At 49.4% G+C, this 21,748-nt stretch overlaps 1 protein-coding gene across 1 annotated transcript in view; it reads left to right on the top strand.

Annotated features, from left to right (window-relative positions):
- The window catches only part of LOC140197491 (receptor-type tyrosine-protein phosphatase T-like), a 156,475-nt gene that overhangs the window by 93,236 nt on the left and 41,491 nt on the right, over nt 1–21,748 (top strand). The window contains exons 18-20 of the mRNA XM_072257472.1: nt 1,211–1,346; nt 6,285–6,431; nt 18,584–18,683. Coding sequence (XP_072113573.1) covers nt 1,211–1,346; nt 6,285–6,431; nt 18,584–18,683 — 383 coding nt within the window. The remainder of the gene's footprint in view (nt 1–1,210; nt 1,347–6,284; nt 6,432–18,583; nt 18,684–21,748) is intronic.

Here is a 21,748-nt window from a genome sequence, read left to right as displayed (position 1 = left end):
CCCCATCCCATTCCCATTCCCATTCCCAAACCCTATCCCAATCCCATTCCCAAACCCTATCGCCAAACAGTGGCACCAGTCCCAACCCCATTCCCAAACGCCATCCCATTGCAAATTCATTCCTCATCCCCATCCCCCCCCCATCTCCAGACCCACCCCATTGCATCCTATCATGAAACCCATCCTTGTCCCCAATCCAATCCCATTACTGGTCCCAACCCCATCATAATTCCATCCCCAAATGCCATCTCCAAACAGTGGCACCAATCCCAACCCTATTCTCATTCCCATCCCCATTCCCGTTCCCAACTCCATCTCCAAAAGTGGCACCTGTTCCAACCCCATCCCATTGCCAAACCCCATCCCACTGCGAATTCACTCCTCATCCCCATCCTCACATCCCATCACGAAACCCAACCTTGTCCCCATTCCAAGCCCCATCATTGGTCCCAATCCCATCCCATTTCCATCCCCATCCTCCATCTCCAAATGGTGGCACGTCCCAACCCCATTCTCATTTCCATCCCCATTCCTATGTCCATGCACAACCCCAACCCCATCCTGTCTCCGAATCCCAAACTTTGACAAACTCCAAGCAGTTCCTTGAGTTTCCCTGTTCACTCTTGTGAGGGCTGTTGCTTCCTGGGTGAGGGTTTCCCCGGCGTTCCTGGTTAGGGTACAGTTCCATAGATAGATGGGCTTTCCTGGGTTAGTTTTTTGGGTGAGATTTACCCATGGGTGGGTTTTCATGGTGGGACATCAGTATGTGGTGTTTCCTGGGTGGTGTTTGCTATAAGTGGAAATTTGTCCTTGGGTATGTTTTCAGGGTAGGTGACCCCCGGTGCGAGTGGTGTTTTTTTTCGGTAGGGTGTGCCTGGGTGAGGTTTCTGTGGATGGTGTTTCCCCTGGTGGGATTTGCCTGAGTGTGGGGTTTCTGTGGGTGGGGCGTGCCTGGGGTTGGGGTTTTCTGGGTGTGGGGTTTCTGTGGGTGGTGTTTCCACTGGTGGGGCATACCTGAGTGAGGGCTTTTCTGGGTGGGGTATTTCCAGTGTGGGTGGTGTTTCCACTGGTGGGGCGTGCCTGGGTGTGGGTTTCTGGGAGGGGGTTTCCAAGGTGTTCCAGGTGAGGGTGGTGTTTCCATGGGTGGGGACTCTGCTGAGATACTGAATGTCGGTTGTGGCTGTGATGCTGCTCTCTGCTCTGTTGGCAGTGCTGGTGTGGGTCGTACAGGAACCTTCATCGCCATCGACTACCTGCTGAAGATGGCAGAGGAGGAAAGCAAGGTGGACGTTTTCCAGTGTGTCGATCGGTTGCGGGGCAAGCGGCCAGGCATGGTGCAGACCCTGGTGAGATGTCAGCGCACAACTCTGATCCATCTAATACTCGGCCAACAGCTTGTGCCTTCTGCCCAAGCACGTGCCCCTCCCTTGCTCGTTCACCCTCGGGTGGAGGCAGACATTAGCCTTGGTGAAAGGGAGCCTCCAGCCTGGACATTCCTCTTATCCCCTCGTCCATTGGGCAGAAGTTATATAGGTGGCATGGGAGTGAATGCTCCTCCTGTAAGATGTGGAATTGTAGGCTACCTAACGGCCTCCCTGATGGCTACATCTGCAGGGAGCGCAGCTCTGGACCGACATGGTCATGGAACTTGAGCTGACACGCAGGACCCTCCCGGAGACTTTTACCGAGGTAGTCTCACCTAGAGTACAGGCTTCACCTACTCGATGGATTGCCATCAAGAGAAGTAAGGGGAGTAAGCAGTTTGTGCGGCGATCTCCTGTGGCCATTCCCCTCAGCAACAAGTGTACCCCTTTGGGTACTGCTACGGGGATGACCTTTCAGGGCACAACAGCAGCAGCCAGGCCGGAGGCTCAGAGGGAAGGGTAGAACAACAGTAATGGGAGACTCGATGACTCGATAGTTAGGGGGATGGCAGCGACACAGAAACCAAGATGGTGTGATGGTGTGTTGCCTCCCAGGTGCTAGGGTCCAGGATGTCTCAGAGTGGTGGCAGGATACTCTCCAGAGGGAGGGTGAGCAGCCAGAGGTCGTGCTGCACGTTTGCATCCGTGACGTAGCTAGAAAGAGGTAGGAGGTTCTGCACAGTGAGTAAAGGGAGTTAGGGAAGAGGTTGAAGGGCTGGACCTTCAATGTAGTCCTCTCTGGATGACTCCCAGTTCCACGGACTACTCAGGGCCGGAATAGGAAGATAGTACAGATGAACGAATGGCTGAGGGCTGGTGCAGGGAGCAGGAGTTCAGATTCTCCTGGGGAAGGTATGGCCTGTTCAAAGGGACAGGTTACAGCTGAACCCAAGGAGCACCGATATCCTTGTGGTCAGGTTTGGAGAGGGTTTAAACTAATTTGGCAAGGGGATGGGAACCGGAATGATAGGGCTGAGGATGGGGCAGTTGGTATACAAGCAGAGACTGTCAGGAAGGACAGGTAGATGACAGGGCAAGACTGCAGTCAGTGGAATGAGCTGCAGTGTAAATTAGGACAAATTTGAAAAGGGAGAAGAATGCAGGACCTATTTGAATGTACGCAATATATAGAATAAGGTATAGGATCTTGTAGCACAGTTACATATTGGCAGGTATGACATTGTGGGCATCACTGAGTCTTGGCTGAAAGGTCATGGTTGGGAGTTTAACATCCAAGGATACACGTTGTCATAGAGTGATAGAGTGCTACAGCTCAGAAACAGGCCCTTTGACTGATATAGACTGACTAATCTGCCTGGTCCCGTTGACCGTAGCTCTCAATACCACTCCCATCCGCACACTTATCCAAACTTCTCTTAAATGTTGAAATCAACCCTATATCCTCCACTGATGCTGGCAGCTCATTCCACATACTCACCACCCTCTGAGTTCCCTCTTGTGTTCCATAAGACCATAGGATCATAAGATATAGGAGCAGAAGTAGACCATTTGGCCCATCGAGTCTGCTCCACCAATCAATCATGGGCTGATCCAATTCTTCCAGTTATCCCCACTCCCCTGCCTTCTCCCCATACCCTCTGATGCCCTGGCTAATCAAGAACCTATCCATCTCTGCCTTAAATACACCCAATGACTTGGCCTCCACAGCCGCTCGTAACAACAAATTCCACAAATTTACCACCCTCTGTCTAAAGTAATTTCTCCGCATCTCAGTTCTAAAAGGACATCCTTCAATCCTGACGTCGTGCCCTCTTGTTCTGGACTCCTGTACCAATCTGTTCAGGCCTTTTAACATTTGGAATGTTTCTATGAGATCCCCCTCATTCTCCTGAACTCCAGGGAATACAGCCCAAGAGCAGACAGACATTCCGCATATGGTAACCCTTTCATTCCTGGAATCATTCTCGTGAATCTTCTCTGAACCCTCTCCAATGTCAGTATATCCTTTCTAAAATAAGGAGCCCAAAACTGCACACAATACTCCGTGTGGTTTCACGAGTGCCTTATAGAGCTTCAACATAACATCCCTGCTCTTACATTCTATACCTCTAGAAATGAATGCCAACATTGCATTCACCTTCTGCACCACCGACTCAACCTGGAGTTTAACCTATAGGGTATCTTGCACAAGGACTCCCAAGTCCTTTTGCATCTCTACATTTTGAATTCTCTCCCCATTCAAATAATAGTCTTCTTGTTTACTTCTTCCACCAAAGTGCATGCCCATACAGTTTCCAACATTGTATTTCATTTTCATTCCCCTTAAACATTTCACCTTTCACCCTTAACCCATGTGCTCTAGTTGTAGTCTCACCCAACTTTAGTGAAAAGCCTGCTTGCATCTCTACCCCTCATAATTTTGTACATCTCTATCAGATCTCCCCCCTCCCGTTCTTCTATGCTCCAGAGGATAAAGAGAGGCAGGTAAGCAGAAGGGCTGGTGTGGCTCCGTCAGTAAAAACTGAAACCGTCCTTCGAACGAGGTGGCTTAGGATCAAAAGATATTCAGTGTACATTTATTATCAAAGTATGTGTACCATATACAACCTTGAGATTCGTCTTCTTGCAGGCATCCACTAAGCAAAGAAACACAGTTATATCCACGAAAACCCTCCCTCCACAAAGGGAGACATTTTTGTATTCGTCTCCCTGTTGATGTGAATTGGCAACAGCACATGACGAACGTCGAGCTCTATAACAACCTGCCGATGCTCTCCACTAAAATCGAGGCGAGAAGGCTGCAACTAGCGGGGCACTGTCTATGCCACCCCGTGCTACCTGCCAGCCTAGTCATCATATGGGAGTCCAAGCATGGGAGGATGAACCCTGGGCGCCCTCCCAAGACTATGGTCAACATGCTCCGAGAAGACAGCGGCGCGGCTAATGTAGATGAACTGAACACACTGATGAGGGAGAAGTGGAGGGTCCATCATTGCACCCGACACCGGCCCCCTAGGCCTGAGTCAACGTAGTGGTAGTAGCAGTCCCTGTTCTATCCTCCAATGAGTGGGAAAAAAACAATTCATGTAAACAATAAAAAGTAAACACATGACGCACAGAGTCCCCAAGAGTGAGCCTACAGTCACAGAGCTGGTTCAGGGCCCGATACAGGCCACAGTCACAGAGCCAGTTCAGTGCTGAGGGGAGTGAGGCCTGTTCAGGGCCTGATGGCTGCAGGCCACAGTCACAGAAACAGTTCAGTGCTGAGGGGAGTGAGGCCAGTTCAGGGCCCGATACAGGCCACAGTCACAGAGCCAGTTCAGTGCTGAGGGGAGTGAGGCCGGTTCAGGGCCTGATGGCTGCAGGCCACAGTCACAGAAACCGTTCAATGCTGAGGGGAGTGAGGCCGGTCCAGGGCCCGATACAGGCCACAGTCACAGAGCCAGTTCAGTGCTGAGGGGAGTGAGGCCGGTTCAGGGCCTGATGGCTGCAGGCCACAGTCACAGAGCCAGTTCCGTGCTGAGGGGAGTGAGGCCTGTTCAGGGCCTGATGGCTGCAGGCCACGGTCACAGAAACAGTTCAATGCTGAGGGGAGTGAGGCTGGTCCAGGGCCCGATACAGGCCACAGTCACAGAGCCAGTTCAGTGCTGAGGGGAGTGAGGCTGGTTCAGGGCCTGATGGCTGCAGGCCACAGTCACAGAAACCGTTCAATGCTGAGGGGAGTGAGGCCGGTCCAGGGCCCGATACAGGCCACAGTCACAGAGCCAGTTCAGTGCTGAGGGGAGTGAGGCCGGTTCAGGGCCTGATGGCTGCAGGCCACAGTCACAGAGCCAGTTCCGTGCTGAGGGGAGTGAGGCCTGTTCAGGGCCTGATGGCTGCAGGCCACGGTCACAGAAACAGTTCAATGCTGAGGGGAGTGAGGCTGGTCCAGGGCCCGATACAGGCCACAGTCACAGAGCCAGTTCAGTGCTGAGGGGAGTGAGGCCGGTTCAGGGCCTGATGGCTGCAGGCCACAGTCACAGAAACAGTTCAATGCTGAGGGGAGTGAGGCCGGTCCAGGGCCCGAAACAGGCCACAGTCACAGAGCCAGTTCAGTGCTGAGGGGAGTGAGGCCGGTTCAGGGCCTGATGGCTGCAGGCCACAGTCACAGAGACAGTTCAGTGCTGAGGGGAGTGAGGCCTGTTCAGGGCCTGATGGCTGCAGGCCACAGTCACAGAAACAGTTCAATGCTGAGGGGAGTGAGGCCGGTCCAGGGCCCGATACAGGCCACAGTCACAGAGCCAGTTCAGTGCTGAGGGGAGTGAGGCCGGTTCAGGGCCTGATGGCTGCAGGCCACAGTCACAGAGACAGTTCAGTGCTGAGGGGAGTGAGGCCTGTTCAGGGCCTGATGGCTGCAGGCCACAGTCACAGAAACAGTTCAATGCTGAGGGGAGTGAGGCCGGTCCAGGGCCCGATACAGGCCACAGTCACAGAGCCAGTTCAGTGCTGAGGGGAGTGAGGCCGGTTCAGGGCCTGATGGCTGCAGGCCACAGTCACAGAAACAGTTCAATGCTGAGGGGAGTGAGGCCGGTCCAGGGCCCGATACAGGCCACAGTCACAGAGCCAGTTCAGTGCTGAGGGGAGTGAAGCTGGTCCAGGACCCGATACAGGCCACAATCTCAGTGTTCCAATTATACAGGGCCTTGGGAAGATCACACTGGCTTGCGATGTGCAGACTGTTCTCCGCAATGCTCCTGCAAGGATTCACCAGACTGATTCTCACGTTCTCAGAGGCTTTGGAGCTGATGCAGCAGGGTGTTGAGTGGATTGAGGGGCGTTTCAGGTGTATAAATGAACAAGGATATGACTCTCTCTCCCTGTCCCAGGTCTAACCCACTCTTTTCCCCTCTCTCTCTGCAGGAGCAGTACCGATTTATCCATTTTGTGCTTCTGGAAGCCCAGCTGTTTGGGGATACGGCAATTCCAGTGCCACAGTTCCAAGAGTGCCTGGGCACTCTGATCGAGAAGTCCGGGCGTCCTGGTGTCAGCTGCAAAAGGGAGTTTGAGGTACAGGACTGGTCGCGCAGCGTGTGCAAGCCTCTGACTGCTCTGGGTTGAGGTTGATGGTGTGGGCTACAGATCTCCCCTTCACACTGACCGTGTCCCTTCTTCCCCTGTGCCTTTGCCCTGTACTCTGCCTCTTTATTCTTTCCGCCATTTCCCTGTTAAACTCCATCTGCCACCTGTCTGCCCTCGCTGCCAGCTGTTTGCTGTCCTCCTGTAGTTTCTGACTCTCTTCACTGCGACACTTCCAAATTTTGTGTTATCCACTGATGGGAAGATTTCACCCTTCTCACCCATAGCCATGTCTGTGCGGTCTATGGTCCAGTAGTGTGCCCCGGGAAAACCACTGTCTCCCCTGCTTCAGTCACACTCTCTTCCTTCTTCCATTTTCCTACCCCTGCTATTACTGACCCTGTCCTTTCCCCCAGTCTCAGTTTTACTTATGGCCTTACAGAGGTATATTAAATCAGTGCACTGTTCTGAGCAAGATCCGTAACAATGTTGATGAGCAGGGGAATCTTGAAAGCTCCCTGAAAGTGACTATAGGGGTTGATGGCCTTTACTAGTCAAGACATTGGGTTCAAAAGTCAGAAAGTTATGTTGCAGCTTTATAAAAGTCTCGTTAGGCAGCATCTGGGGTATTGCATCCAGTTCTGGTCACCCACTATAGGAAGGATGTTGGGGCTTTGGAGATGATGCAGAAGAGGTTTACCAGGACAGGACATAGAATAGTACAGCACAGTACAGGCCCTTCGGCCCACAATGTTATGCCGATCCTTACAACCTGCCTCCCATATACCCCCCCCCACCTTAAATTCCTCTCTAGTAGTCTCTTAAACTTCACTAGTGTATCTGCCTCCACCACTGACTCAGGCAGTGCATTCCACGCACCAACCACTCTCTGAGTAAAAAACCTTCCTCTAATATCCCCCTTGAACTTCCCACCCCTTACCTTAAAGCCATGTCCTCTTGTATTGAGCAGTGGTGCCCTGGGGAAGAGGCGCTGGCTATCCACTCTATCTATTCCTCTTATTATCTTGTACACCTCTATCATGTCTCTTCTCATCCTCCTTCTCTCCAAAGAGTAAAGCCCTAGCTCCCTTAATCTCTGATCATAATGCATACTCTCTAAACCAGGCAGCATCCTGGTAAATCTCCTCTGTACCCTTTCCAATGCTTCCACATCCTTCCTATAGTGAGGTGACCAGAACTGGACACATAGAAACATAGAAACATAGAAAATAGGTGCAGGAGTAGGCCATTCGGCCCTTCAGCCCTTCGAGCCTGCACCGCCATTCAGTATGATCATGGCTGATCATCCAACTCAGAACCCTGTACCAGCCCTCCCTCCATACCCCCTGATCCCTTTAGCCACAAGGGGCATATCTAACTCCCTCTTAAATATAGCCAATGAACTGGCCTCAACTGTTTCCTGTGGCAGAGAATTCCACAGATTCACCACTCTCTGTGTGAAGAAGTTTTTCCTAATCTCGGTCCTAAAAGGCTTCCCCTTTATCCTCAAACTGTGACCCCTCGTTCTGGACTTCCCCAACATCGGGAACAATCTTCCTGCATCTAGCCTGTCCAATCCCTTTAGGATTTTATACATTTCAATCAGATCCCCCCTCAATCTTCTAAATTCCAATGGGTATAAGCCTAGTTCATTCAGTCTTTCATCATATGAAAGTCCTGCCATCCCAGGAATCAATCTGGTGAACCTTCTTTGTACTCCCTCTATGGCAAGGATGTCTTTCCTCAGATTAGGGGACCAAAACTACACACAATACTCCAGGTTGTGGTCTCACCAAGGCCTTGTACAACTGCAGTAGTACCTCCCTGCTCCTGTACTCGAACCCTCTTGCTATGAATGCCAGCATACCATTCGCCTTTTTCACCACCTGCTGTACCTGCAAGCCCACTTTCAATGACTGGTATGATTATAATGACACCCAGGTCTCATTGCACCTCCCCTTTTCTTAATTGGCCACCATTCAGATAATAATCTGTTTTCCTGTTTTTGCCACCAAAGTGGATAACTTCACATTTATCCACATTAAATTGCACCTGCCATGAATTTGCCCACTCACGTAACCTATCCAAGTCACCCTGCATTCTCTTAGCATCCTCCTCACAGCTAACACTGCCGCCCAGCTTTGTGTCATCCGCAAACTTGGAGATGCTGCATTTAATTCCCTCATCCAAGTCATTAATATATATTGTAAACAACTGGGGTCCCAGCACTGAGCCTTGCGGTACCCCACTAGTCACTGCCTGCCATTCTGAAAAGGTCCCATTTATTCCCACTCTTTGCTTCCTGTCTGCCAACCAATTCTCTATCCACATCAATACCTTACCCCCAATACCGTGTGCTTTAAGTTTGCACACTAATCTCCTGTGTGGGACCTTGTCAAAAGCCTTTTGAAAATCCAAATATACCACATCCACTGGTTCTCCCCTATCCACTCTACTAGTTACATCCTCAAAAAATTCTATGAGATTCGTCAGACATGATTTTCCTTTCACAAATCCATGCTGACTTTGTCCGATGATTTCACCACTTTCCAAATGTGCTGTTATCAAATCTTTGATAACTGACTCTAGCAGTTTCCCCACCACCGATGTTAGGCTAACTGGTCTATAATTCCCCAGTTTCTCTCTCCCTCCTTTTTTTAAAAAGTGGGGTTACATTAGCCACCCTTCAATCCTCAGGAACTAGTCCAGAATCTAAAGAGTTTTGAAAAATTATCACTAATGCATCCACTATTTCTTGGGCTACTTCCTTAAGCACTCTGGGATGCAGACCATCTGGCCCTGGGGATTTATCTGCCTTTAATCCCTTCAATTTTCCTAACACCACTTCCCTACTAACATGTATTTCCCTCAGTTCCTCCATCTCACTGGACCCTCTGTCCCCTACTATTTCCGGAAGATTATTTATGTCCTCCTTAGTGAAGACAGAACCAAAGTAATTATTCAATTAATCTGCCATGTCCTTGCTCCCCATAATCAATTCACCTGTTTCTGTATGTAGGGGACCTACATTTGTCTTAACCAATCTTTTTCTTTTCACATATCTATAAAAGCTTTTAGTCAGTTTTTATGTTCCCTGCCAGTTTTCTCTCATAATCTTTTCTCCCCTTCCTAATTAAGCCCTTTGTCCTCCTCTGCTGGACTCTGAATTTCTCCCAGTCCTCAGGTGAGCCACTTTTTCTGGCTAATTTGTATGTTTCTACTTTGGAATTGATACTATCCCTAATTTCCCTTGTCAGTCACGGGTGCACTACCTTCCTTGATTTATTCTTTTGCCAAACTGGGATGAACAATTGTTGTAGTTCATCCATGCAATCTTTAAATGCTTGCCATTGCATATCCACCGTCAATCCTTTAAGTGTCATTTGCCAGTCTATCTTAGCTAATTCACGTCTCATACCTTCAAAGTTACCCTTCTTTAAGTTCAGAACCTTTGTTTCTGAATTAACTATGTCACTCTCCATCTTAATGAAGAATTCCACCATATTATGGTCACTCTTACCCAAGGGGCCTCTCACGACAAGATTGCTAATTAACCCTTCCTCATTGCTCAAAACCCAGTCCAGAATAGCCTGCTCTCTAGTTGGTTCCTCGACATGTTGGTTCAAAAAACCATCCCGCATACATTCCAAGAAATCCTCTTCCTCAGCACCTTTACCAATTTGGTTCACCCAATCTACATGTAGATTGAAGTCACCCATTATAACTGCTGTTCGTTTATTGCACGCATTTCTAATTTCCTGTTTAATACCATCTCCAACCTCACTACTACTGTTAGGTGGCCTGTACACAACTCCCACCAGTGTTTTCTGCCCCTTAGTGTTATGCAGCTCTACCCATATCGATTCCACATCCTCCCGGCTCATGTCCTTCCTTTCTATTGCGTTAACCTCCTCTCTAACCAGCAACGCCACCCCACCTCCTTTTCTTTCATGTCTATCCCTCCTGAATATTGAATATCCCTGAACGTTGAGCTCTCGTCCTTGGTCACCCTGGAGCCATGTCTCTGTGATCCCAACTATATCATATTCATTAATAACTATCTGCACTTTTAATTCATCCACCTTGTTACGAATGCTCCTTGCATTGACACACAAAGCCTTCAGGCTCGCTTTTACAACACTCTTAGCCCTTATACAATTATGTTGAAAAGTGGCCCTTTTTGATTTTTGCCCTGGATTTGCCTGCCTGCCACTTTTACTTTTCTCCTTACTACTTTTTGCTTCTACCCTCACTTTACACCCCTCTGTCTCTCTGCACTGGTTCCCATCCCCCTGTTGTGAACTAACCTCCTCACGCCTAGCCTCTTTAATTTGATTCCCACCCCGCAACCATTCTAGTTTAAAGTCACCTCAGTAGCCCTCGCTAATCTCCCTGCCAGGATATTGGTCCCCCTAGGATTCAAGTGTAACCCGTCCTTTTTGTACAGGTCACGCCTGCGCCAAAAGAGGTTCCAATGATCCAAAAACTTGAATCCCTGCCCCCTGCTCCAATCCCTCAGCCACGCATTTATCCTCCACCTCATCGCATTCCTACTCTCACTGTCGCATGGCACAGGCAGTAATCCCGAGATTACTACCTTTGCAGTCCTTTTTCTCAACTCCCTTCCTAGCTCCCTATATTCTCCTTTCAGGACCTCTTCCCTTTTCCTACCTATGTCATTGGTACCTATATGTACCACGACCCCTGGCTCCTCACCCTCCCACTTCAGGATATCTTGGACACGATCAGAAATATCCCGGACCCTGGCACCAGGGAGGCAAACTACCATCCAGGTCTCTGGACCCCGTCCACAGAATCGCCTATCTGACCCCCTTACTATCGAGTCCCCTATTACAACTGCCCTCCTCTTCCTTTCCCTACCCTTCTGAGCTACAGGGCCAGACTCTGTGCTGGAGGCACGGCCACTGTCGCTTCCCCCAGGTAAGCTGTCCCCCCCAACAGTACTCAAACAGGAGTACCTATTGTCAAGGGGCACAGCCACCGGGGTACTCTCTATTACCTGACTCTTCCTCTTCCCCCTCCTAACCGTGACCCACTTGTCTGCCTCCCGTGGCCCCGGCGTGACCACCTGCCTGCAACTCCTCTCTATCACCTCCTCACTCTCCCTGACCAGACGAAGGTCATCGAGCTGCAGCTCCAGTTCCCAACGCGGTCCCTTAGGAGCTGCATCTCGGCGCACCTGGCACAGATGTGGACATCTGGGAGGCTTGGAGACTCCAGGGCCTCCCACATCCGGCACTGAGAACAACAAACTGCCCTCACACTCATACTGTCCCTCTCCTCAAATAACAACAAAAAAAAATGAATACCAAACCTTCCTCGCCTCGCCCGTTTCCGCCTAAGCCCAGTGAGCGAAGCCCTTAAGCCTTCACTCTGCTCCCGGCTCGCTCCGCAGCCTGCAAACTACGCTGCCCGCTGTATGAGGCTCTGTTCCTTTTAAATCTTCTGCGCTTCACTGCCCTACGTCACACACCTGCACAGTCCCGCCTCTCTGAACGCCGTTGGGAAAAGAAACCAGAAAATTCAAAAATGTCTTCCTCCGCACTCCCGCTCCAAGTGTGGCCTAACCAGAGTTTTATAGAGCTGCATCATTACATCGCGACTCTTAAACTCTATCCTTCGACTTATGAAAGCTAACACCCCATAAACTTTCTTAACTACTCTATCCACCTGTGAGGCAACTATCAGGGATCTGTGGACATGTACCCCGAGATCCCTCTGCTCCTCCACACTACCAAGTATCCTGCCATTTACTTTGTACTCTGCCTTGGAGTTTGTCCTTCCAAAGTGTAACACCTCACACTTCTCCGGGTTGAACTCCATCTGCCACTTCTCAGCCCACTTCTGCATCCTATCAATGTCTCTCTGCAATCTTCGACAATCCTCTACACTATCTACAACACCACCAACCTTTGTGTCGTCTGCAAACTTGCCAACCCAACCTTCTACCCCCACATCCAGGTCATTAATAAAAATCACGAAAAGTAGAGGTCCCAGAACCAATCCTTGTGGGACACCACTAGTCACAATCCTCCAATCCAAATGTACTCCCTCCACCATGACCCTCTGCTTCTGCAGGCAAGCCAATTCTGAATCCACCTGGCCAAGCTTCCCTGGATCCCATGCCTTCTAACTTTCTGAATAAGCCTACCGTGTGGAACCTTGTCAAATGCCTCACTAAAATCCATATAGATCACATCCACTGCACTACCCTCGTCTATATGCCTGGTCACCTCCTCAAAGAACTCTATCAGGCTTGTTAGACACGATCTGCCCTTCACAAAGCCATGCTGACTGTCCCTGATCAGACCATGATTCTCTAAATGCCCAGAGATCCTATCACTAAGAATCTTTTCCAACAGCTTTCCCACCACAGATGTAATGCTCACTGGTTTATAATTACCCGGACTATCCCTACTACCTTTTTTTGAGCAAGGGGACAACATTTGCTTCCCTCCAATCCTCCGGTACCATTCCAGTGGACAACGAGGAGATAAAGATCCTAGCCAGAGGCTCAGCAATCTCTTCCCTTGCCTTGTGGAGCAGCCTGGGGAATAATTCCGTCAGGCCCCGGGGACTTATCTGTCCTAATGTATTTTAACAACTCCAACACCACCTCTCCCTTAATATCAACATGCTCCAGAACACCAACCTCACTCATATTGTCCTCACCATCATCAAGTTCCCTCTCATTGGTGAATACGGAAGAGAAGTATTCATTGAGGACCTCGCTCACTTCCACAGCCTCCAGGCACATCTTCCCACCTTTATCTCTAATCGGTCCTACCTTCACTCCTGTCATCCTTTTTTTCTTCACATAATTGAAGAATTCCTTGGGGTTTTCCTTTACCCTACTCGCCAAGGCCTTCTCATGCCTCCTTCTTGCTCTTCTCAGCCCCTTCTTAAGCTCCTTTCTTGCTTCCCTATATTCCTCAATAGACCCATCTGATCCTTGCTTCCTCAACCTCATGTATGCTGCCTTCTTCCTCCTGACTAGATTTTCTACCTCACTTGTCACCCATGGTTCCTTCACCCTACCATTCTTTATCTTCCTCACTGGGACAAATTTATCCCTTACATCCCGCAAGAGATCTCTAAACATCGACCGCATGTCCATAGTACATTTCCCTGCAAAAACATCATCCCAGTTCACACCTGCAAGTTCTAGCCTTGTAGCCTCATAATTTGCCTTTCCCCAATTAAAAATTTCCTGTCCTCTTTGATTCTATCCTTTTCCATGATAATTATAAAGGCCAGGGAGTGGTGGTCACTGTCCCCCAGATGCTCACCCACTGAGAGATCTGTGACCTGACCCGGTTCATTACCTAGTACTAGATCTAGTATGGCATTCTCCCTGGTCGGCCTGTCCACATACTGTGACAGGAATCTATCCTGGGCACACTTAACAAGCTCTGCCCCATCTAAACCCTTGGAACTAATCAGGTGCCAATCAATATTAGGGAAGTTAAAGTCACCCATGATAACAACCCTGTTATTTTGGCACCTTTCCAAAATCTGCCTCCCAATCTGCTCCTCTGTATCTCTGCTGCTATCAGGGGGCCTATAGAATACCCCCAGTAGAGTAACTGCTCCCTTCCTGTTCCTGACTTCCACCCATATTGACTCAAAAGAGGATCCTGCTACATTACCCACCCTTTCTGTAGCTGTAATAGTATCCCTGACCAGTAATGCCACCCCTCCTCCCCTTTTTCCACCCTCTCTATCCCTCTTAAAGCACTGATATCCAGGAATATTGAGAATCCATTCCTGCCCTGGTGCCAGCCAAGTCTCTGTAATGGCCACTACATCATAATTCCATGTATGTATCCAAGCTCTCAGTTCATCACCTTTGTTCCTGATGCTTCTTGCATTGAGGTACACACATTTCAGCCCTTCTACCTTACTGTCTTTACACCGTTTATTCTGCTTCTCTTTCCTCAAAGCCTCTCTGTATGTTAGATCTGGCTTTACTCCATGCACTTCTTTCACTGCTCTATTACTCCATGCACTTCTTTCACTGCTCTATCACTCCAGGTCCCATCCCCCTCGCAAATTAGTTTAAACCCTCCCAAACCATGCTAGCAAACCTACCTGCAAGGATATTGCTCCCCCTCGAGTTCAGGTGCAACCCATCCAATCTGTACAGGTCCCACCTTCCCCAGAAGAGATCCCAATGATCTAAAAATCTAAAACCCTGCTCCCTGCACCAACTCCTCAGCCACGCATTCAACTGCCATCCTCTCCAATTCTCACCATCAACATCACGTAGCACTGGCAGCAATCCTGAGAACGCCACCCTTGAGGCCCTGTTCTTCAGCCTTCTGCCTAGTTCCCGAAACTCACACGTCAGGACCTCATCCCTCTTCCTGCCTATCGGGGATGTTGTCCCGATTTGAGGGTATGTACTGTAACGAGAGGTTGGACAAACTTGTGTTGTTTTCTCGGGAGCGGTGGAGGCTGAGGAATGTGATAGAGAGGCAGAGATGGAGTGGACAGAGTGGATGTTCCCCAGGGTTGAAATGTCTAATACCAGAGGGCATGTATTTAGGGTGAGAGGTGGTAATATCAAAGGCAATGTGAGGAGAAGTGTTTTTTACACAGCGAGCGATGGGTTAACAGAACACACTGTCTGGGGTGGTGATAGAAGCAGAAACATAAGAGAATTTAGATTATGAAGACACACAGTCCTCTTTTATTGTCATTTTGTAATGCAAAGCGTTAGAATTTAAAGAGACACTTAAACAAGCAAATGAGTGTGAGCAGACCGGAGGGGCGCGGACATCGTGTAGCCGGATGTTCAAGTTCAAGTTTGATTGTCATTGAACCGTAAATGAATACTCAAGAACACAGCCAAGTGAAACAGCGTTACTGTAGGGACAGGGTTCAAAACACAGTACCTACAGTCACACACAGCTCACAGCATATATAGCACATATAAAATACTGTAAAATACAGTCACACAAAAAATATACAGTCCAAGTCCCTGAATCCCTGAATGTTGCAGCAGTCTACAATTGAACACAATGCAACTTATTTTGTGCCGAGTGAACACTGGAGAGCAGCACCGATGCCACACCACACCAGCTCTGGCACTGATTCAGACTCCTCTCTCCTGGGAGCTGCAAACAGGTGGCACCACAGCTTGAGGCCCGGTCCTTGCTATGACTGAGGCCTCGCAGTTCCTCCACTGCTGGTCCCGCCAGTAATCCAGTGAATCAGACTTGCAGCAATCCACATTACCAATGTCCAACAGGATCTTGCTATCACAAGAAGAGTGACTAAGACAATCACCTGCTGTTAAGCTGCACACTGCCTTTGCACACCAACTCTGACACCTCCCTGTAGCAGGCAGCAAGACAGTCCACACCAACTTCAGTTTCTCCATCAACGAGTAAATCACTGATGAGGTAGACCTGCAGTAATTTAAGTTCTTAATGTCCAGAATTTTAAAAAATGTTTAAAAAAGACAATAACACCTTTGGAATCTTTCTAACACTGAGTAGAAGCTGTTGCGTCCCAGTGTGCTTCAATCTTACCAGAAGAGATTAGTTCAATTCGATGACTAATTTAATTGGTTCAGCACAGGCATAAGATGAGCTGGCCAAAATTGATTGCAGTGGAACACTAGCAGGGATGGCGGCAGAGCAGTAATGGCTGGAATTTCAGGAAGCAATTCAGAAGTAGTTCTGAAGAAGAAGTAGTTTTCTAAAAGCAAGATGGCATGACCATGCATGATGACAAAATAAGTCAAAGTCAATGTAAAAGCCAAAGTGAGGGCATATAATAGAGCAAGAATTAGTGGGCAGTTAGAGGATTGGGAAGCTTTTAAAAACCAACAGAAGGCAATGAAAAAGTCATAAAGAAGAAAAAGATAAATTATGAAGATATGATACCCAATAATATCAAAGACGATACCAAAAGTTTCTTCAGATATATAAAATGTAAAAGAGAGGAGAGAATGGATATTGGACCACTGGAAAATGATGCTGGAGAGGTAGCAATGGGAGACAAGCAAAGTATTTTGCATTAGTCTTCACTGTGGAAGATACTAGCAGTGTGCTGGAAGTCCAAGAGTGTCGGGGAAGAAGTGAGTGAAGTTGCCATTACTAGAGAGAAATGTCTTGGGAAACTGGAAGTTCTGAAGGTTTGTTTTTTTCGGTGTATCCGGCTGCAGCTCCTTGAAGACTACGTTAGGGATCTGGAGCAGCAACTGGATGACCTTCGTCTTATATGAGAGAATGAGGATATAATTGATCTCAGTTACAGGGAAGTAGTCACCCCGCAGTTGCAGGATGCAAGTAGCTGGGTGACTGTCAGGAGAAATGGAAATAGGCTGTTAGAGCAGAGCACCCCTGTGGCCATTTCCCTCAGAAACAGGTATGCCACTTTGCAGCAACACACATCAAAGTTGCTGGTGAACGCAGCAGGCCAGGCAGCATCTCTAGGAAGCGGTACAGTCGACGTTTCAGGCCGAGACCCTTCGTCAGGACTAACTGAAGGAAAAGCTAGTAAGAGATTTGAAAGTGGGAGGGGGAGGGGGAGATCCAAAATGATCGGAGAAGACAGGAGGGGGAGAGATGGAGCCAAGAGCTGGACAGGTGATCAGCAAAAGGGGTATGAGAGGATCATGGGACAGGAGGCCCAGGGACAAGGAAAAGGGGGAGGGGGGAAACAGGGAGAAGGGAGGGATACAGGGAGAAGGCAGGAGATTAGGGCTGAGATGAAATGGGAGAGCAGACTTGTTGGACAAATGGCCCAATTCTACCCCTATATCTTGTGGTCTATGACTTGGGGCCAAAGGGGTGTTCCTGTGCTGCCCTGTTCTGTGTTCTATGTAAATCACGAAGGAGGGTGGATGGCCACAGCTTCTCTCAGCGTCACCATCATTATGTGCCGTGTTGCTTGACGTGGGCGATCATGGTCTCATGACCATGTTTGTTCCTTGGCAAATTTCTGCAGAGTGCCTTACCGTTACCTTCTCCTGGGCAGTGTCTTTAAAAGACAGGTGACCCCAGCCATGACCAATACCCTTCAGAGATTGTTTGCCTGGCATCACTGGTTGCATAACCAGGAACTGTGATACGTGCCAGCTGCTCATACAACCGTCCACCATCTGCTCCCGTGGCTTACCGTGACCCTGATCGGGGGGTATTAACCTTTGCTGCATCTTGCGCATGGGTGACCTGCAGGCTAGCAGAGGGAAGGAGCACCGTACACCTCCTTGAGTAGAGACACATCTCCACTCAGCCACTCGAGGTAGGGGAGTCTGAACCTCGAGGACATAGGTTTCAATGAGAGGGGAAAGATTGAAAGTGTACGTGAGGGGCAACTTTGATCATACGGAGTGTGGTTGGTGCTCGGAACGAGTGCCAGAGTAGAGAGTAGAGATTAAGATTAGGTTAAGGAGTTGCGTTATTTTGTCACCTGTACATCGAAACATACAGTGAAGTGCTCCATTTTCATCGTCGACCAATACAGTTAGAGATCGTGCTGGGGGGTGGGGAGGAGCCTGCAAATGTCACCATGTCTGCAGAACAAACAGAACATGGCCACAACTTACCAACCCAACTGTACCCGGCACCCACAGGAAAGCCACGCGGTCATGGGGAGAAGGTACAAACAGCAGAGGGAATTAAAGCTGGGTTGCTGTATAATTTTAATGTTAAGGTGACATTTGGACAGGTACGTGGGTGCGAGAGGTGTAGAGGAATATGGGACTAGCTCAGGTAGCCACGGACAGTTGGGCGGAAGGGCCTGTTTCACTCTGACTGCCGACTTTCCTGCTGAAGGTGACACCACGCTGCTGACCCAGCCCAGTGTTTATATCCCCTGGGCTCCTACCTTCAGGGAGCTGTAGACAGGTGGAGCAAGGCCTCTTCCCCTCCATATCGCTGCTCCTCGCTTCATTATCCCTGCATTTGTCCTGTCACAGGCCGAGGCGGGGACAGGGGCATGGAAAGGGAGAGCATGGGGCGGGGAGAGATGTGAGTGGAGGAGGGAATGGGGGAGGAGGCCAGAGGGGAAGAATGGGGGATATGGGGAGGTGGGGGAGGGAGGGAGGGTGCATGATGCAGACTCGTTGCTGTGTCTGGCTGCCTCACTCACCTCTGCCTTCCCCACAGACTCTGCAGACGTACTCACAGCTCTTCAGCTCACATCGACACAGAGAGGCCCTGCAGATGTGTAACATCACAAAGAACAGGTGCTCCAAAATCCTGCCAGGTAACAGATCAACCTCAGTCCCCTCGCTCAATACCACCTCCGCCCTCCTCTTCACTATCAGTACAACCAGGGTTCACAGTCCCAGAGTGACTCAGATGAGGAATACGTTCGCTGGAGGCTGTTGAACCTTTTGAATCACCTATCAGAGATGCTGTGGACGTTCAGTGAAAGCAGAGGTCCCCAGCAGAAGTTTACTAGACCGTGGTTTTACATTATTGAGGGGCTTGGGTAGGAAAACGAGAAACTTCATCTTCCTTCCCTCCCTCACTCCCAGTGGGTTTATCCAGATACCACTGTGTGTTGTCAGAATCTCTGTGTCCTCCTCCACCCCTTACTCCCTGTGGGTTTCAGAATTCCTTGGAGTGAAAAGATTCTTAATGTACACTTATTAAATCTCTTACCCTTCACCCTAAACCTGACAAGAAAGTTTGCAACTGGAACAAATAAACTCCATGTTAATACAAAGTGACCGGTAGATTTTGCCAGTTTGCTCAAGAACTGTATTGTTGAAGAAAGGTATCTTAAATTTCAAAAGTAGACTTTGATAAAAATTACATACAAAGGAAGAAACTGTGCAAAACAAAAAAATATCTTTGCATTCACGGTTGGTATATTCAGTCATGTAAACGTTGAAGAAAAAAATACAGACCTGGCACCATTGCCCCTCCTGTGGCTCCCTTTTATCGTCTGAGCGGCTTCCCCACCTAACTCTGCCCCTGCACGTGGAGAGGAAATGGAGCCCGGACAGCAGTCTTCCCTCACAGAGCCTTTCAACTGGCTACACCCAGCACAGGCTGGACTGTGCCAGTCGGCAGCGTTCCCTCACAGACATCTCGCTGTGCGAGGAGACCAATGAGTTTCAGCAAGACCGAACAGAGTCCTCCACGGAGCTGATGATCTTCCAGCACTGCTTGACGTCTGTCCCACTGTGTGACCCTGGGAACAGCCCTCTGATCAGAGTCCTCTGTTACACAGGTGCTGAGGGTAAACCGGAACCCAGAGCCCGTCATCTGTCTCCTCGTCCTCTTGGCAAGTCAAAGAGGTGGGTGGCAATTTTCCCCCCCACGGCCATCCTGCGGGCAGCATACATGGGCATAATGTGTTGACTGCAGAGAAAGACTCTGACTGTGAGAGTTCCAGTCAAATAAAGTCTTGGTGCACACCGGGTGAGGCATTCTCCCAAACTCACAGAATCCATGGAGATCTTGTCCCTCACATTCTGTGCTAATGCTGATGCTGACCACTACCTGTTGGACTTGTGGTCAAAGGTGTTTACTTGGAAGAAGACAGGAAGTGTGGCAGCTGTGCGTGGTATTGCGTGCTAGTGGGGCCAGGCCTGTCTTTTACAGCACCAGGGGCCCTGGGTACATGGTGCCCACATACTTTATTTCCACACAGACTGACACAGCCTCAAGCTGAGAGAAACGGTGGGTACACCTCTGTCCTCATTCTCAGGGGATTTGTGCATCATGGCCCGACAGACTCACTCTCTATCTTGGACCCCCCAGGTGATTACTGAGCACAGGAGCAAGGAACAGGCTCCACCTGTGCCAGGTATAGCAGCCCAGGAGGACACTGCACTGGTGACCAGCTCCTTCGCTTCGCAGTTATTGATAGAGAACAAATGTCCACAGGACAAATTTCTTTAACCTAGCCTGTATGCCGTTTGCTACACCACCCAGTCCCACTGAATCAGATCCCGAGCACCTTCAAGTAGGGAGACCCATGATGAGAGGGCCATTGGTCTGGCCAGTATGGCCTTGCTGTTCCTGGGACCACACACTAAATGCTGGAGGAACTCAGCAGGCCAGAGAGCCTCTGTGGAAAGGAACACAGCTGACGTTTCAGGCTGAGACCCTTCAGCAGGATGGGGGGAAAAAAGATGCAATGTCAGAGTGTGAAAGTGGGTGGATGGGAGGGAGAAACCAGGAAGTCGGGGGGAAGGGGTGAAGTAAGGAGCTGGGAAGTTGATTGGTGAAAGAGATTTGGGGCTGGAGAAGGAGGATTCTGATAGGAGAGGACAGAAGGCCGTGGAAGAAAGAAAAGGGGGAGGAGCACCAGAAGGAGGTGATGGGCGGGCAAGGGGGTCAGGTGAGAGAAGGAAATAGGAATGGGGAATGGTCAGAGGGGTGCATTACCAGAAGTTTGAGAAATCAATGTTCATGCCATCGGATTGGAGACTATCCAGACGGAATATAAGGTGTTGTTCCTGCAACCAGAGTGTGGCCTCATCGCGATATTAGAGGAGGCCATGGATTGACATATTGGAATGAGAAGCAAAATTAAAATTGGAATGGGTGGCCACTGGGAGTTCCCGCTTCTTCTGGTGGAAGGAGTGTAAATCTCGGCGAAGCAGTCTCCCAATTTACATTGGGTCTCACTGATATACAAGAGGCCACACAGGTAGCACCAGACACAGGTTATGACCCCAACAGACACACAGGTGAAGTGTCACCTCATCTGGAAGGACTGTCTGGGGCCCTGAATGGTAGTGAGGGAGGAGGCGTAGGGCCCGGTGTAGTACTTGTTCTGCTTGCAACAATAAGTGGACGTCTTACTCGGACACAACATCTTTTTCTCCAGTCCTGCTGAAGGCTCTCGGCCCAGAACATTGACCATCGATGCTGCCTGGCCTGCTGAGTTCCTCAGCATTTCGTGTGTGTTGCTTGGATTTCCAGCATCTGCAGATTTTCTCTGGTTTGCTGTTGCTGGGGTTGACTATTGTCCCTGATACCAACTCGAGCTGGTAGCAGATAACTGATCAGTCTGCCAGCTGACTGTAGATCTGAGCAGTCAGCCACGTCATCCACGGTCAAGGAGAATTTGACTCATTGGCCTGAAGGGAATAATCTGTTCCTGAACCTGGTGGTGTAGGACCCCCACTCCCAGAGGGCCCAACAGTTCACTTTACATGGTCAGGATTAAGTTCTTCTGCCTACCTTACCAACTCATTACTAAAGTGCTGTAGCCTCGTCATTCCTGACACTTTCAATGTCCAAGTCATCTACGAAACTGCTCAAGCTTCCAATCACACCTCCACCATTACCCTCTATTGATCTTCCAAT

The sequence above is a fragment of the Mobula birostris genome, chromosome 5, assembly GCF_030028105.1.
Source record: "Mobula birostris isolate sMobBir1 chromosome 5, sMobBir1.hap1, whole genome shotgun sequence".
NCBI lineage: Eukaryota > Metazoa > Chordata > Chondrichthyes > Myliobatiformes > Myliobatidae > Mobula > Mobula birostris.
This window is presented reverse-complemented; position numbering and strand designations above follow the sequence as displayed.